The sequence below is a fragment of the Rattus rattus genome, chromosome 2 (assembly GCF_011064425.1).
Source record: "Rattus rattus isolate New Zealand chromosome 2, Rrattus_CSIRO_v1, whole genome shotgun sequence".
In the NCBI taxonomy this organism is placed as follows: Eukaryota; Metazoa; Chordata; class Mammalia; order Rodentia; family Muridae; genus Rattus; species Rattus rattus.
This window is the reverse complement of record NC_046155.1, coordinates 10,349,807-10,364,857: the sequence shown is the minus strand read 5'-3', so window position 1 is coordinate 10,364,857 and position 15,051 is coordinate 10,349,807. Positions and strand designations below refer to the sequence as shown.

Below are 15,051 nucleotides of genomic sequence, written 5' to 3'. Positions count from 1 at the left end.
CCCACAGTCTTTTTCTATAATGTCTCTCTGCTGCTGTTGTTCCCTACTGAAACAGCTCCTATTTCTGCTGCTTCAGGGCTCCAAGCCAGGCCCCCAAGGCCGTTTCCCCTTGATAAGAAATTATTATTATTTCTTATCAAGAAGAATAATTATTATTATTACCTTTAATATCTCTTTTAGATCTACACTCCTGAGTCCAATGGCAGCCCTTGCTGCATTGCATACACACCCTGGGAAGCCTAGTCATTCTTTGTTTGACCTTTAGGAAAACCACTGCCCCTAGGACTGACTCAGTCACGTTTCTTGTGCAAAGTACTGTGTTTCTTGCAATTAGCACGCTGGACATTTTGAGATCTGAGGCTTTTGGTTAGGTCACAGTCTCTTTGAACAGTATTTCCCAAACTGAAACACTGGCCATTTTTATGCTAAGACCTCCAACTGTAGCTTGACCTATGATATTAGCATGGCACATGTTGAACCAGTATCTGTCATACCCCTTATCCATTCACCCATAGGTGCTGCTTGGGCCTTAATAGCTTTGTTACAATCAGTATTTGCATTTTCAAATGCCAAGATTTCTATCAACACTTGTCATGTGTCAGGGTCTAATACAGCTTTGTTCACAGCTCAGACTAATATTTGTAAAAAAAAAAAAAAATCAGTGACGACTTCTCCAGAGCCTTGTATATATAACTTTTGTAAATGAGGTGGACTTTTCCCCAGGCCCCTCAACTTTGTTCCAAGCTCTTAAAGCAATTAGCGGCATTCTACATAGTAGCATCACCAAATTGAATCTGCTCTTGTATATCACAGTACCGATCTTTGACTATATTCTTTCCCCTTGCTCTGTTTCACTGTCCAATATTCACAGCTTCTTCCCTCCAACATGTTAAGCACTGCAACTATGGACTGGCCTCTAGGACAGCTGTCAACGACCCCTTCCAGTCTTGGGGGAAAATTCTATTTTGAGTAAACTAGTTATTTAGAATTTGTTTCACACAGGGCGAGTGCATCCCATATGAAGTCATAGCCTCTTTAAAAAGGGTTAGATCTGTCATTTCTATAAGGATGCCATCCTATCTTGTCATTACCTTGTTCCACACTATTAGCGGGCATATGCTGTATGACTACTAGGAAAACTGATGGTGATCTTCTAACCAAAGGCCACCTCTAACTCTGGCAGTGCAGCTGGTTTAAGATTAACCCTCCTTTCAAAACAGATTATTTCATCAGATTTTCCTCCCATTTTTTTTTCAGCTTTACTCTGACCTGACCCCCACTCTGGTACAGTTTCTTTCTCTCTTCCCTCCTGTGGGAAGGAATGTGTTAACCCCAGGGATGTGAGCATGGTTTTACCAGCTTCAGATAGTTTCTGAGATTGTGTGACATTTGGAATTCTGTGAACTTTTCGGAGGGTATATAATGCTAGAGCTCCCTGATAGGTGGTTGTGGCTGTTGGTCACTTAGGGAGGTTGGCTGTGGCTTGTTAGTAACTCCAAAGAAGAAGCGAAAGGAAAGAAATTAGATTCATGGATTTTTCTAAGTCTTCTCTCCCTTCTATCTTTGTTTCTCTCCTATCTACTGTTAGGGGGTAAAGTGGGGAGGGGGAGAACCTACCATGTAGCAAGGACCATTTACAAATGGTCTACCTCCCACTCTCAGGGTGAGTCATGAGGACGGAGAGTATTTGTTCTCTCTTCTCCAGTGCCCTCAGTCCCCAAGTGTGTCCACCTCCACTTGCAACCTCTCTAGTTGCCCAGTCAACTCTACAACCCTTTCAGAAACAAGTGAGCAGAGTGACCCCTTTTGTTTCCTATTTCAGCCACTTTTTGTTTCTTAGGATGCTCAATTTCCACCCACAATTTTAACAACTGCTCAACCAGTTTTCCAAACTTTTTTGAAGCAAAATATACAAAAAAGAAAACTTAAAAGCAGGAAATCCCCTCTGGGAGCAAAGTGGGGTTTATCCCAGCAGCAACCATGATAATTTTTTTTTTGCTGGTTTCTTAAAAAAAAAAAAAAATCACTCCTTCATCCCTTGCCCTTTCCCCTACTGCATTTGAAACCCAAGATCTCATTTTATCCTTAACTTTCAAGCCCCACTTTGGGCACCACTTGAAACTGGTCCTTGCTACTCTGTGGGAGACAGACAGACTCACACACACACACCAGTGAAAAGAATGACATAACCAGGTGTTTACACAGGACTCTCAAGAGAGAGTCACAATGAAGTGTCATACCATCAGCTCATATAGAACGTTCTGGCAGCTCTCAAGTTACATCTTAAAAGGGCTGCTAAGAATTGCTTTTATCCTTTCCTCACTTTCTGATACGTGACTGGGTTAGGAACATAATCTAGTAAAATATAACCACGAGCCACTAGGGTTGCACCCTCTAAGGGAGGGCCAGGCCAGGTCCTTCTTACTGTAAATGGGGGTCTCTAGCGAAGTTCCTAGAAACTTGTAGGTTTACAGCTGGGAAGAGAGAACTCGTTCAGTAGTTGTTGTATTGGCATCTGATGCTCAGCTCGTGGGAGGCTTTAACCAGACTCCTGAGTGAGGGCCTCCTTTCCCTTCCAATGTCCTCAAACACTTCCATTTTTCTGTCCTACCTCAATATGTGTCCCTATGTTAATTTCCCAAAAGGTACTTGCGACCTAAAACCAAGTCTAGAAAGAACCCAGAAACATCACTCCCACCCCACCAATCCTGAGATCTTTTTTTCATTGAGGCCAACTGAAACTGGGAAAAGAAATTTCACAAGCAAATGTGAAGTTACAACTATTAGAAGACCCCAGAATGAGGACCCTCCCAGTACTGATTCTGGAAGGAAGACTCCCAACTGAGAAGCACAAAGCCATCAAAGATACAGATGAAGAGAGATGCACCTGAGAAACACCTGAAGGAGAAACGAGTGAGGTGACAGACTGGGCTGAAGGAAAAATTAAAAGGGTGATGCAAGGAGGGGCTGGGGCAAAGGTTGATTCTGGGGAAGGAATTTTACCATTAAAGGAGACTGCCTTGGGGCAGCCAGAGTGATGGGCATTAAAAACAACGGCGACAACACTCAAGCAGGTGAGATGCTACAGTAGTGAAGGTGCTTGTTCACCACACCTGACAACCTGAATCCGACCTCCGGGATCCACATAGTGGGAGAGGACTTCCATGGGAGTATTGTAGTGAGCACATGCATAGAATACATAAATACATGTAATTTGAATTTTTATGGGCTGGAGAGACGGCTCAGTAGTTAAGAGCACTGACTGCTCCTCCAGAGTCAAGTTCAATTCCCAGCAACCACATGGTGGTTCACAACCACCTGTAATGGGATCTGATGCCCTCTTCTGGTGTGTCTGAAGAGAGTTACAGTGTACTCATATAAATAAAATTTAAAATTAAAGAAAATTTTACATCTCTACGTCTACCTCATCCACAAAGCTACCCCAATGTTCTAAGGTTCTTAAAAACAAAACAAAAAAACCTCGGGTCACCGGGGTTGTTTCCCTTTCCCTAACAATTATAAGCAAAGCTATGGTGGTCACCCACACATTTAGGGTGAGGCTTTGCTCTTTCCCAGAGCGGATGAGTTTCCCCAAGACCATACACCATTAGTGTGCCCACTAACACCTTGTGCCTTTTCCCCCTTCGGCGCCTTTTTAAGCGTGAAAGGTTTCTCAATTCTCCATGTGCTCGCCAGCGCCCCGCCTTAAGAACTACACTTCCCGCGAGGGAACTGTGCGGCCCTAAATGCGTTGCAGACTCGGATCTGCACCGAATCCTGTAACAAGCACCAACTCTACCCATGCCACAGCCTCGAAGATTTCTTTCTTTCCCCTTTCCTGCCAAAGGCTTCGCTTCCGTTCCAACTCCAATTTCCGACGCCATTCTTCTCTTGGAAATACTTGGGAGGGAAACCACTACTACATGCAAACTGCAATGGAGCGAGCAGAGCGCATGCGTCCACGGTGCTTGCTCCAGCAGCAGCCTTGCCTGCCAGTCTCCCCAGTCTGCCGCCCCGCGCATGCGCAGACTATAAACCAACTCCCAGGGGAGTTGAGGCGCTGGTTTGGTGGCGCGTTTTCTAGCGAAGTCCCACGTGAAGGATAGCGGTGGCCGGAGCAGGGTGAGTGAGGGCCGAGACCGGGGCTGTGGATGCAGCTTAAGGGACAGATTTGCAGGAAGCAACAGGGCGGAGCCGCGAGGCCTTGTGAGCCCGAGTGGGGAGGGGTCGAACGTGGAGCGTGGGGCTTAGCAAGCCTGGGACCCAGATCCTCGTTGCTATGCAACCAGGGGCGTTGTTACTAGGTAACCCAGGAAGAGAGTGTTTCCCGGGATAAGTGGGTTCGAGCACTGAGGTCCAGTCCTCCGGAGGGAGCAGCTGCCAGATTTGGGGGATGAGGCCAGTGCTGAGCTGCACACCTCCCCATGGTCCAGCCTCCTGCCACCTCAGTTGGAGCCCCGCTCTGGGTACCCTGACCTCATGGGCCTCGCCGCGACGCCACAATGGAGTGTTTGGCAGGGGATGCGCTGTTCGAAATAGCACATGCCACTGCCCCTGTCGCCTGGAGTCTGGGCCTTGGGAAGGGAGCGGCAGGGCTGCACCCCGCCTTTGCAGACACCCTGCCCCACAAACAGTTGCTGGGTAGCAGCTGTCAGGGGTTTAGCTAGGGCTGCCTCCAACCTGCCAGAACGCTGACTTCATTCTCCTTAGTGGTGACTTCGCCACGTTTAGGACCTTCTAGCTCAGCTGTGCTTCTCATGTGGCTGTCATATATTTGGACTGACTATTCAAATAACCTCCCCCCACCACCTCTCCATGTCTTTATGTCCTACACTTGTGGCTTCTTGGCAGGGCTTCTGATACTCATTTAGCAAGCACTTAGTCATTCTATGCTAGGTGTTGGGGATTCCAAGAAAAGTTAATGTGTCAAGTTGGTCTGAGAGTTGCTGGGAGGCTGTGGGGCAAACTTTGAACACAGTGCTTGCCCAAATTATTTGACTTCTTGAAGCAACCCTTAACCCAGTTTCAACAGACTTTACATTTGAGGAGATTGAGACTCAGATAGGTGAAGTAACAGGTGTAAAGGTAGAGGCAGCTGATTTGTGATGGACTTGAGCCTGTGTCCTTTGTACAGAGAGCTTTTGGGAGGCCTTGCTTAAAGCAGACTTTTCTCTGGGTTGCTGACCTTTTGCAACTGCTGTCTGATTATGCTTCAGGAATCCCGAGGAGCTTTTAAAACAAAACAAAAAGGCTGAGCTCCTCCCTGGGAGGGTCTGAGTGGGTTGCCTGGGTGGGGCAGACATCCTTGTTTAACTGGCTGTGCCGGCAGACCAGATGGACAATCCAGCACTGAGGAGTGTAGAGCCACTGGACAGCTGTGAGTAGTGAAGGAACAGTTGGGGCCAGCAGAGGGCACTGAGTTAGTTCCTGCCCCGTAGTGATTTACATTGTGAAAGGAAAAAGAAGAGGAAGGAGTCCTGACTGGGGATAGTGTGGACAGCCCCACCCCACCCTGGCAGAGAAAACCACAGCTGAACAGTGACGTCTCACCACCATAGTAAGTAAAGCAGTTCCCCAGCTGAGACTTCCCTCCTAAGCTGTCTGAACAGGGGTGGCCAGTCTCAGTACTCTCTCTTCTTACCTCTTGGTGTGTAACCTGCAGGTGGGTCATCTCCTATATGAAGGCTTTTCTTGGGAGGTTTGGGTGTCTTTGGCTTTGAGCTAGATGGTAGTTAGTGGACCTGTATGCTCCCACGGGCAGAGAGCAGGCGATCCCAAGGCATTGTGGGAATGAGAAGAGCAAGCCTGAGCTACTGGACTTGGGGATATAGTCCCCCACTTCTGTTCTAGGAAGAATGGGGCATCATGATGACTAAAGGGCTGGCGAGATGCTCCATGGGGAAAAGGCACCTGCCACTAATCTGGTCCTGGGACCCACATAGTAGAAGGAGAGAACCAACTTGTTCAAGTTGGCCTTTGGCTTCTACACATGCAGACAACACACTTGTAGACACACGCTGTTCTTTTCTTTTGTAGCTCAATGGTAAAGTGCTTGCTTACCCGATAGCTCTGAGTTTGATTTCCAGCGCCCCCCACTCCCCTCTCCTGTTGGAGGAAACAGAAAGTTTCAGACAGGCTTCCATTTTGCAGAGGCCAACGCTGTTTGTCTTAATGACCATAGCATCTTTCTGTATTAATATTTTGATGAGGGCTGTATGTACCTCAGTTGGTAGGGTGTTTGCTTTTAGGTACAAAGCCCCGGGTCCAATCCCTAGTGCAACCCACAGGTGACACACACCTGTAAACTCAATACTTAGAAGGTGGAAGCAGGAGGATCAGGAGTTCAAAGTCACCCTCCGCTGCATAAGGAGTTCAGGCTAGCCTGGGCTAGATCAGGCCCTGGCTTAAACAACAGCAAAACTGCAACGTTCTTAATGAGCCGTGGGGAAACATGATGGTGGTGGGTCAGATTCATGTTGCCTGAGCTTCACTCAAAAAAAAGGAAAGGAGAGGAACTGGTAAAGAGAGTAGCTTGCCACTCTTCTTCACACCCAGCGCTCTCCGGAATCCTGTGAGATTCAGTTTCTGGCACACTTCAGCTCACCTGGATGAACGGTGCTGGCCTGGCTGTGGAGGGGTTAGGTCAGGGTCCCCTAGACTGGGGCAGATGGCTGCTTTAAGTTGAAGTTGGCACAGAGAACATAGCAGGCTGCTATGGGAGTTGCAGCTCATGTCACCCTGACCTTCTAGTAGGGAAGAGAGGACACCTGATTCCTCCTGTTGGAGGTCCTTGGATATAGGATCCAACCCAAGATAGCAACCTGGCTCCTTAGGGCCCCAGTCGTGATCATGACCCAGATAGCTTAGGCACCAACCCATGTTTTCCACATCTCCTAGCAGTGGCAGGCAGGGACCATCTGGCTCTTGATTTGTGCCAAAGAGTAGACGGTTCTCTCAGCTTGAGGCTCTTCCACTTGAACTGTGTGTCTTGCAACTCCACTTGACCTTACAGGCTTTGGGAGGGGTGTCTGGCAGCTGTTTCTGGTCCAGAAGCTACCCCAAATGTAGTATTTTTAGAAGGGCTGTGGGGTTTTTTTTTTGAGCCTTCTCTGCTCAAATGGAACATCTTTCTTTTCCCTCTGTGCTGTCCAAATGACTCTAGATTTGTGGCCAACTCCCCCACTACCCTGGTAAGAACAGACACTTCAAAACCTGGCCTGTCCACCACCTTAGAGCCTTATCTCAGCCTCTACTCAGTGGCTGTAAATCACAGAAACTCTCTGGAGCTGCAGGTGTCTTTTTGAGCCCGAGGTAAAATTGGATTTACCAGAGCCTTTTGACATTTCTCCAGCAGAGTGGCAAAGAAGAAGGAGTTCTTCTACCCACTCCCTCTTTGCTTCAATAAGTTGGTGCTTGCCGAGTCTTAACTCATGTGTGGCATCATGTTTTGGATGAGATCAGAGCACAAAGCACAAGGTGCTTGGGCAGATTTTCACTGTAATTCCCAGAGATGGTTAGTGGATAATCTGTTATGTGACTTTATAGATAACTTCTAAATTGAACGCACTTCAGCACAGAGGTTGTGGGCAAAGAAGGAGTGCTCAGTAGATGCACCTGAATTCACAGCTTGGTTTCCCCACACACTGCCCGTCCTTCCTTGATTTCGTCATTGGGATGACAGTGCCTACCTGATAAGTATCTGTCAGATTGAGAAAGGCAGTGCATGCAAGACCGTTCCAGTGTCTTGCTTTTTATTCCTGATAATCTTTCTTTAAGGGCTGACTGTTCCTGAACTCTTTGCTTATTTTGGCAGTATGAAGTCGAGGTCATACGTCAATGGTGTGATATAGTATGCGTACACACACACACACACACACACACACACACACACACACACACACACACACCAGCAGTTAGCTTTCCTTCCTTGCTCAGATCTCATCTATCCCTTATAATTTAATGCATGGGAAGTTACCTTTTGTCAAAACCATTAGCCTTTTGCTTGGCTTCCTGCGTCGTCTCCAGAGGATAAAGGGTGAAAACAGCCCTTTCAAATATACCTTCCATGTCAATAACTATTTTTAGAAAGCTCCTTAGATAACCAAAAGATTGGAGAGAGCAGTTGCTGCCGGCGGGACCAGCCATGTCTTAAAGGAGTTGATACCTCTCAGGAGGAAGAGGGACCATGGATTGAGTGGATTCCAGTGGCCAGAGATTTTGTTGATCACACATATAATGAAATGTCTAGGAAAATACAGAAAAGACCAGGTTTAGAGAGCTTCCCGATCGATAAACATATGGAGACCCTCTGAGGGTACATAGATAGGGCTTGGAATCGCTGCACTCCTTCTCCCAGACCTGGTGCTACCATGTTGACAGCTGGTATCCTTTATAATAAATGTTTGTGCTTAACCAGGGGGCCTACGTGTTTCTCTGAACTCCACTCTCTTTAGCCACTTAATTAAGCCTGACAGAGGGGTTGTAGGAGCCTTGACTTGTATTCAGACAGAGCACAGATAAAATAAACTAACGTTGGAGACACAAGCCCCTCCTCCTATTGCTCAAAAGCAAATACTTGGGGGAGAATTGGTGGGAAAGAAACCAGATTCATTCAGGGCCTGCCTCTGAGAAAACGGGGCTGTTGGCCTCAAGTCTCCATCTTATATAAAGGGGTTTGTAGAGAGGAGGGTATGGGGTGGGGATGCTCCGTGCATAGTGGGGTCTTCTCACCTGGGGCATGCAGCCCCATTTTACCCACTCTGGCCAGAATGTCATGATAGACCTTGACTTCAACCTGCTGTGGCTAAGTCCTGTAGTTCCTAGATAGACAATACTTGTCTCTAAGTTAGACTCTGCAGCCATTTATATATTTCGTATTAGTTGAAGCACAGAATTAAGAAACAAAGAAGAATATTACACATCCTGATATAATCCCAAATTCACCAGATGTTATGGATTCTATACATGTAAAGATTATTTAAGCGGTAGTGGGGGCATATACCTTTAATCCCAGCACTTGGAGACAGAGGCAGGCGAATCTCTGAGTTTGAGCCAGCCTGGTCTGTAGAGTAAATTCCAGGACAGCCAGGGCTACACAGAGAAAACCTGGCTAAAAAAAAAAAAGAAAAAAAAAAAAAAGATTATTTAGCAGTTTATACCTGTCTGTCCTTTTAAGGATTGAACCCAAGGCCATGCAGATGGTAGGCAAGCCATCTGTCACTTAGCTACCTGTCCCTAGCAACAGTAAATATTTTAATCACTGTGGTACTGCTTCTCTTCAGAGGTTAGTAATGTGTCGGTGGGCAGAAGAATGTGAACTAACCTTGGGAAGGAAAACCCCCTATAGAAGGGTCACATTGTATAGGTGAGATCAGCAAATCACTGGCCATAGGAATTAACTCAATCAGTAGCCACCCTTCCTCCTCAGAGAGTCTCAACCCCCTGAAAGCATGGCTGGTTGCCTTGGTAAATTACCTCTCTAATCCTGTGGTTATCTAGGGAGTGCTCTAAAAATGGTCTTATTATCATGAAAGGCATGTTGGAAAGGACTGTCTTTCACCCTTCATCCTCTGAAGATGTTGCAGGAAGCCAGGCTGACAGTTTGACAAAACTTATCTTTTTTATTCTTTCCATGTATTAAATTACATGAAATGTGTGAGTTCTAAGCCAGGAAGGGTAGACAAAAACCAAACTGCTGGTGTGTGTATGTGCAGGGGTGTGTAGGTATGTTTAGGTGTGCTTATATGTATGTCTATATGTATGTACTATATCATAACCATTGACACAGAATGACTTCAACTTCCTACTCCCAAATAAGGCAAAAGGATATGACTCAATCTCCAGGTCGGTAGTGACAGAACCTAGTTGAATTAGAAGATGTCAGTGGAGAAGGGATTGCGTGCTTGCTGAGGATAAGAACAGAACAGAATGCCTTGCACAGGTAGTCACTGAATCTTATGTTGACTATTGAGTAACAGTGGGAGAGAAACAGAGTTTGGCCTTAGAATGGCTCTCAACTTTGTACAGTAGAATCATTGAGGAGCTTGTGTCCACGACAGAGACACACAGAGACAGTGTCATCAGAGCCAGTGTGCTTAGACACAGACACTGAAACTTGATACCACTTTCAGGTGATGTCACTGAGCAGCCCCAGTGATCCACCGAATACTGATCTCCCACCGACGGTAGGATTTGGAAGCAGAGACTTGGGCTGAAATCCTTCTAAGCCCAGTGATCTTATACAAGTGCTCACCTGCCGTCTCTTTCTTCACATCTGTGCCCACAGAGGGCAGGAGAAAAACCACTATACATAATGGCCCCACAGTGATACTGTTGCAAATTCAGTCTTTCTTGTGTCTCTGTTAACCAGTGAGTACTTATTTTATATTGGTTTACAGAGTGGTAATCCTACTTGTGTGCTATTTTTAAGTTACTTTTTCCTGTCATCTTTGGCTTAAGTATATTATAAGCTTCTGAGAATGAAGCCTTTAGAGACATAAAAGTCATTCATGGCTGTGGTGCTTAAGATGTAGAGACAGGCCTTCAGAATGACAGACTGCAGTGACATCTTGGCTACTGGAAGGCACAGGGTAGCACTTGCTGGTGTACTGATCTGGTAGAGATTACCAAAGAGGGAGCTGTGAATCAGATGGTTGTGCCAGCTCAGATTCCAAGTCGTGGGTCATCTTTTTTTGGCAAACAGCTAGTTTTAGGTTTGGCTAGGATGTTTGCTGTAGGCCAGGGGTGAAGAAAGGCAATAACAGATGAGCTGGGAGAGTAAAAATGTCCATGGGTTCTGGCTCACTGCCTACGTATGGCCCTCTCTTGACAGATACAAACATGGCAGGCGCACACAGCAATCCATTATGGAGCAGGCATCTGTTCAAAGCTGTCCTAATGGTCCTAGGGGCCCTTCTCCTCGTCCACTCAGCATCAGCCCAGACTCATCGAGAGTTTGCCTCACCTGGCCAACAGAAGAGGGAGTCCTCAGCTGATATTCTGACCGAGATTGGCCGATCTCTGAAGGAGACGTTGGATACCTGGCTGGGGCCAGAGACCATGCACGTGATTTCAGAGGTAAGGAAGGTTGTGCCTGCAGTGGCTGTGTGCAGAAAGAAAAGGAGAAACACTATTAGTGCCATCTCACCTTGTCACCATATCCTTTCCGTCCTAGTTCCTGCTGCTGAGAGCCCGGCCTTCCACAAACACAGCCTGGCACTCCTGACTCTTTTGCAGGCTGATTTCCTGGTTCTTGCTTTCCAGGCTTTTTGCACCACCCCGTCTTCCTTGAGGCTTGGTCCATTTGACCAGAAAGGCTACAAAATGAGCTACCCTTATAAACTCATGTTGATGGGTACCCACAACATCTGACTTGATCTGAGTCACACCTGTCATCTTGAATTGGCAGAGCACAGAGATCTGAGTCCCAAGTCTTCACCTGTAAAAGTAAGGTGGGGCTCATGAAGGGCCTGTGGCAGGATCGGTTCTTCCACCCAGTGCCATTTCTACTTGGTGTCTCATCCTTACCACCTAATAGTTCATACCGAAGTGCCAAGCCAATGGTTTATAAAATCCAGAAGATAGGGCTGGAAAGATGGCTCAGTGGGTCAAGGGTTTACTATGCAAGCATGCAGACACGAGTTCAGATCTTCAGAACATATGTAAAAACTGGGCCTGGTGTGTATGTCTGTTTCCTCCAGCAAAGGAAAGTGGGGTGAGCAGAGTTAGGCAGACACCAGGAACTTGCTGGCTGGCCGGACTAGCAGAGACTAGAGCCCCAGGTTCAGTAAGTGACGCTGTCTCAGGAAACAGAGAGGCTGGAGAGGTAGCTCGGCATGTATGGGTGCTTGCTATCTTGCAGAGGACCAGAGTTTGGTTCTCAGCACCCACAGGTAGTTCACAACCAATTGTCACTACAGCTCGAGGGGACCCAACATTCTCTTCTGGCTTCTTTGGTGGCACCCCCACCACTACCACCACTTATTCATACAAAAACGCACAGACACATAAATGAAAATGAACTCTTTTGTTTAAAAAAAAGCAAGTAGAGAGTTGAGGAAGGCATCCTGACGTCAGCTTCCGGTCTCCACGTGGTCCTATGTGGGTACACAGGCACACACACACAAATCCTAATGTAGTACAGTCAATCGACTCCTTTTCCCTCTCGAGTCCCAGCCTTGCGTGGACATTTTTCCACATACCCTAATGATTTCCTAGGAGATTTGGAGGCCTCCAGTTTCATAGGGCAGCTACCACAGGGTCGTAGTGATTCGCCCATTCACACACAAATGCATGTCCTGCCACCCCCAGAACAGCTCAGCTGACCAACTGATGTCGGTCTTAGATGTCCTGGATTCTGGGTCAGTGAGGAAGTATGGCAGAAAGGTCCCTTCACTGGACTCAGTCAATGGACTGCTCACCCAGACCCATGTCCACTGGGGAAGAAACAGCTCAGAGATTTCCCTGCAGGTATTGTCCAGACTGTGAGGGCCAGGCAGGAAGAGAAGAGCCTCGCTCATGATGGCTTTGTCTTTTTCACAGACCCTGCTGCAGGTGATGTGGGCCATCTCATCAGCCATCTCTGTGGCCTGCTTTGCCCTGTCTGGGATTGCTGCCCAGTTGCTGAGTGCCCTGGGGCTGGATGGTGAGTAGCAGAGAATGAATGAGCTAGTCAGGGCCGTGCCTGACCTTGCTGTTGGTGGGGTTTATCTGTGTGGGGTTAGGCATTCCCCCAGCTGTTTGCAGAAGTTCCCAGAGGTGCAGTAGAAGGGAGAGCTAGGGATTCTAACCACCGTACCAGGGCTTTACTTACGTTGAGCATCGTGCAAAGGTGTACGTACTGTCTCCTCTGTTAACCATAGCCCATGGAGGCACATACACTGTTCTCATATAATAAATAAAACTCCATTTCCGCAAGAGTTGTAGTCTTTCAGGAGTCCTAAGCCTGGAGGTTGGGATTCAAACCTGTTTCCCAAGCCTGGAAGGATGCAAGGCTGTTGGTCCCTTCCTCTTCACTATTTCTTACCCCCTCTGCCCTTACCACATTCCTAGATTGCTGACTCTGTCCTTTTCCCTTTCAGGCGAACAACTCACCCAGGCCTTGAAGCTCAGCCCTAGCCAAGTCCAGACCCTTCTACTGTGGGGAGCAGCAGCACTGGTCATCTACTGGTTGCTGTCCCTGCTCCTAGGCTTGGTCTTGGCCTTGCTAGGACGGATCCTGGGGGGTCTGAAGCTTGTCCTCTTCGTGGCTGGCTTTGTGGGCCTGGTGAGGTCGGTGCCCGACCCATCGACCCGGGCCTTGCTGCTCTTGGCCTTGCTAACTGTCTTTGCCTTGCTGAGTCGGCTCACTGGCTCCAGGAGCTCGGGGACCCACCTAGAAGCCAAGGTGAGAGGGCTGGAGCGCCAGATAGAAGAGCTTCGAGGGAGGCAGAGGCGAGCAGCCAAGATACCCAGGAGCATGGAGGAAGAATGACAAGGGTGTCCCAAAGTGACACCCTCACCGTACCAAAGAGCTGAGCTGCCTCTGGGTCTCATGGCCCTCCTTGCAGCACCCCCCCTCTCCCTTCCCAGCCCTTTCCTTGCCTTGTGTTGGAACCCTTCACACCCTTACCCCTGCGCTAGCCCCTAGCTGAGAGAAGAGAACCTGTCCTCTGCCAGGTGCTCAGTCAAGGGGTGGCTCCCAGCCTGCCTCCCCCAGGGCGGGTTGGAGAGACCTCAGCCCTGGCTTCTGCTCTCAGCCAGCACCACTGCCACTGATCTCCCGTGATATCAACCTTCTGCTGCCTGGCTTCCTTTCAAAAGGCCTTCCCAGGCTGACCACACCCTCAGCTCCTTTCTTCTTACTCCTGGCCACACTACCATCCCTAGTCCCTTGAGGCCCTTATGTCTCCCTCACTGCACAGCAGTGGGAAGGGGAAGGAGATTTGAGACCTGAGGATAAGGGAGGAGGAAACGGTCTGGAGGCCTGTGCACCTATGTTCTGTTACAAGTGCCTTAACAGGAGTCAGTAGCACCCTCCAGTTGTCCCTTGCCACACTGAATATAGGAAAGTGTGCTATGGCTACTTTGTGTTCAGAGTGAGCTGTCCTTTGCAGAATCCCCACTCCAGCAAACAAAGCAAAGGCTGGGGCCCTGCTGTAGGGAAATCTCCCTTGGGGATTTCAGGAACCTTGAAAAGGACAGGAGGACCTGCTGTCTTGCAGTTTTACTCCTGTCCACTCTGCCATCCAGGAGCAACCCTTGGTCAGTGTTGTGTCCCAGTAGCTGTGAAGGGCAAGGTCTTGCCCTGATCTGTTCTGCAGGGCTAGGAGGGAGCCTGGCACTAACCCCTCTTCACCAGGGCACTTGCTCACTCTTGGCCTTGGCCTTTATGGCCCTGGTGGAGGGAGGTGTCCTATGCCAGGTCCAGCACAAGATGTGAAAAATAAATGTCTATTCTTATTGATAAGGTTTGATGTGGAATCACGGCTGCAGTGATATATTTTTATCAGCGCTTGGTGGTTTTAAAAAAAGTGCATGCTATTTTATTATCTTCTGAATAAAATGTATTTACTCAAAGTCTCTGCTGCCAAACTTTCTTCTGTGGGGGCAGCCCAACTTTTTGGACTTCCAGCAGGAATCTGTTGGAAGGAAGGGAGGGCTCAGGAAGGCAGGATGTGCCTGGTACCCCTCCCTCTTGGAGGGAGGCATGCACCCTCTTGTAAAACTTGCGGATCTGCAGCAGTGTTGGGACTAAAGTTGCCCCTTCCTGCAGCGCTAGCCTGGGGAACCTGGAAAAACTGGCTTTCCCTCCCAGACTCAGGAATTTACTGCAATAAGATTCTCCCTGTGGCGCCAGGTGGTTCTGCTGTTTTGTGTAAGCCCAGGCATGTTTCTGTTTCCTTTTCTTCTTTAAGTTGCCATGGAGATGCCAAATCTTCTGGACTTAATCCCAACACTACCTGGGGGCAAGGCTAGGCGGGACCGGGAGTCAGGACCCCCTCAGAAGGGTTGACCGGCCTGCACCCTTCACCCTTGAGGCTCTGGGATGGGTTTGGTAATGAAACACGCTTT

General features: G+C 48.1%; 1 protein-coding gene across 1 annotated transcript; it reads left to right on the top strand.

Annotated features, from left to right (window-relative positions):
* The first annotated feature begins 3,932 nt into the window (after nucleotides 1-3,932).
* Nucleotides 3,933-14,556, top strand: Tmem109 (transmembrane protein 109). Its single transcript, XM_032891636.1, has 4 exons — nucleotides 3,933-4,122; nucleotides 10,832-11,076; nucleotides 12,541-12,643; nucleotides 13,080-14,556. The coding sequence occupies exons 2-4, from the start codon at nucleotides 10,840-10,842 to the stop codon at nucleotides 13,469-13,471; spliced, it is 732 nt and encodes a 243-aa protein (XP_032747527.1). The 5' UTR covers nucleotides 3,933-4,122; nucleotides 10,832-10,839; the 3' UTR covers nucleotides 13,472-14,556.
* The last annotated feature ends 495 nt before the right edge of the window (nucleotides 14,557-15,051 follow it).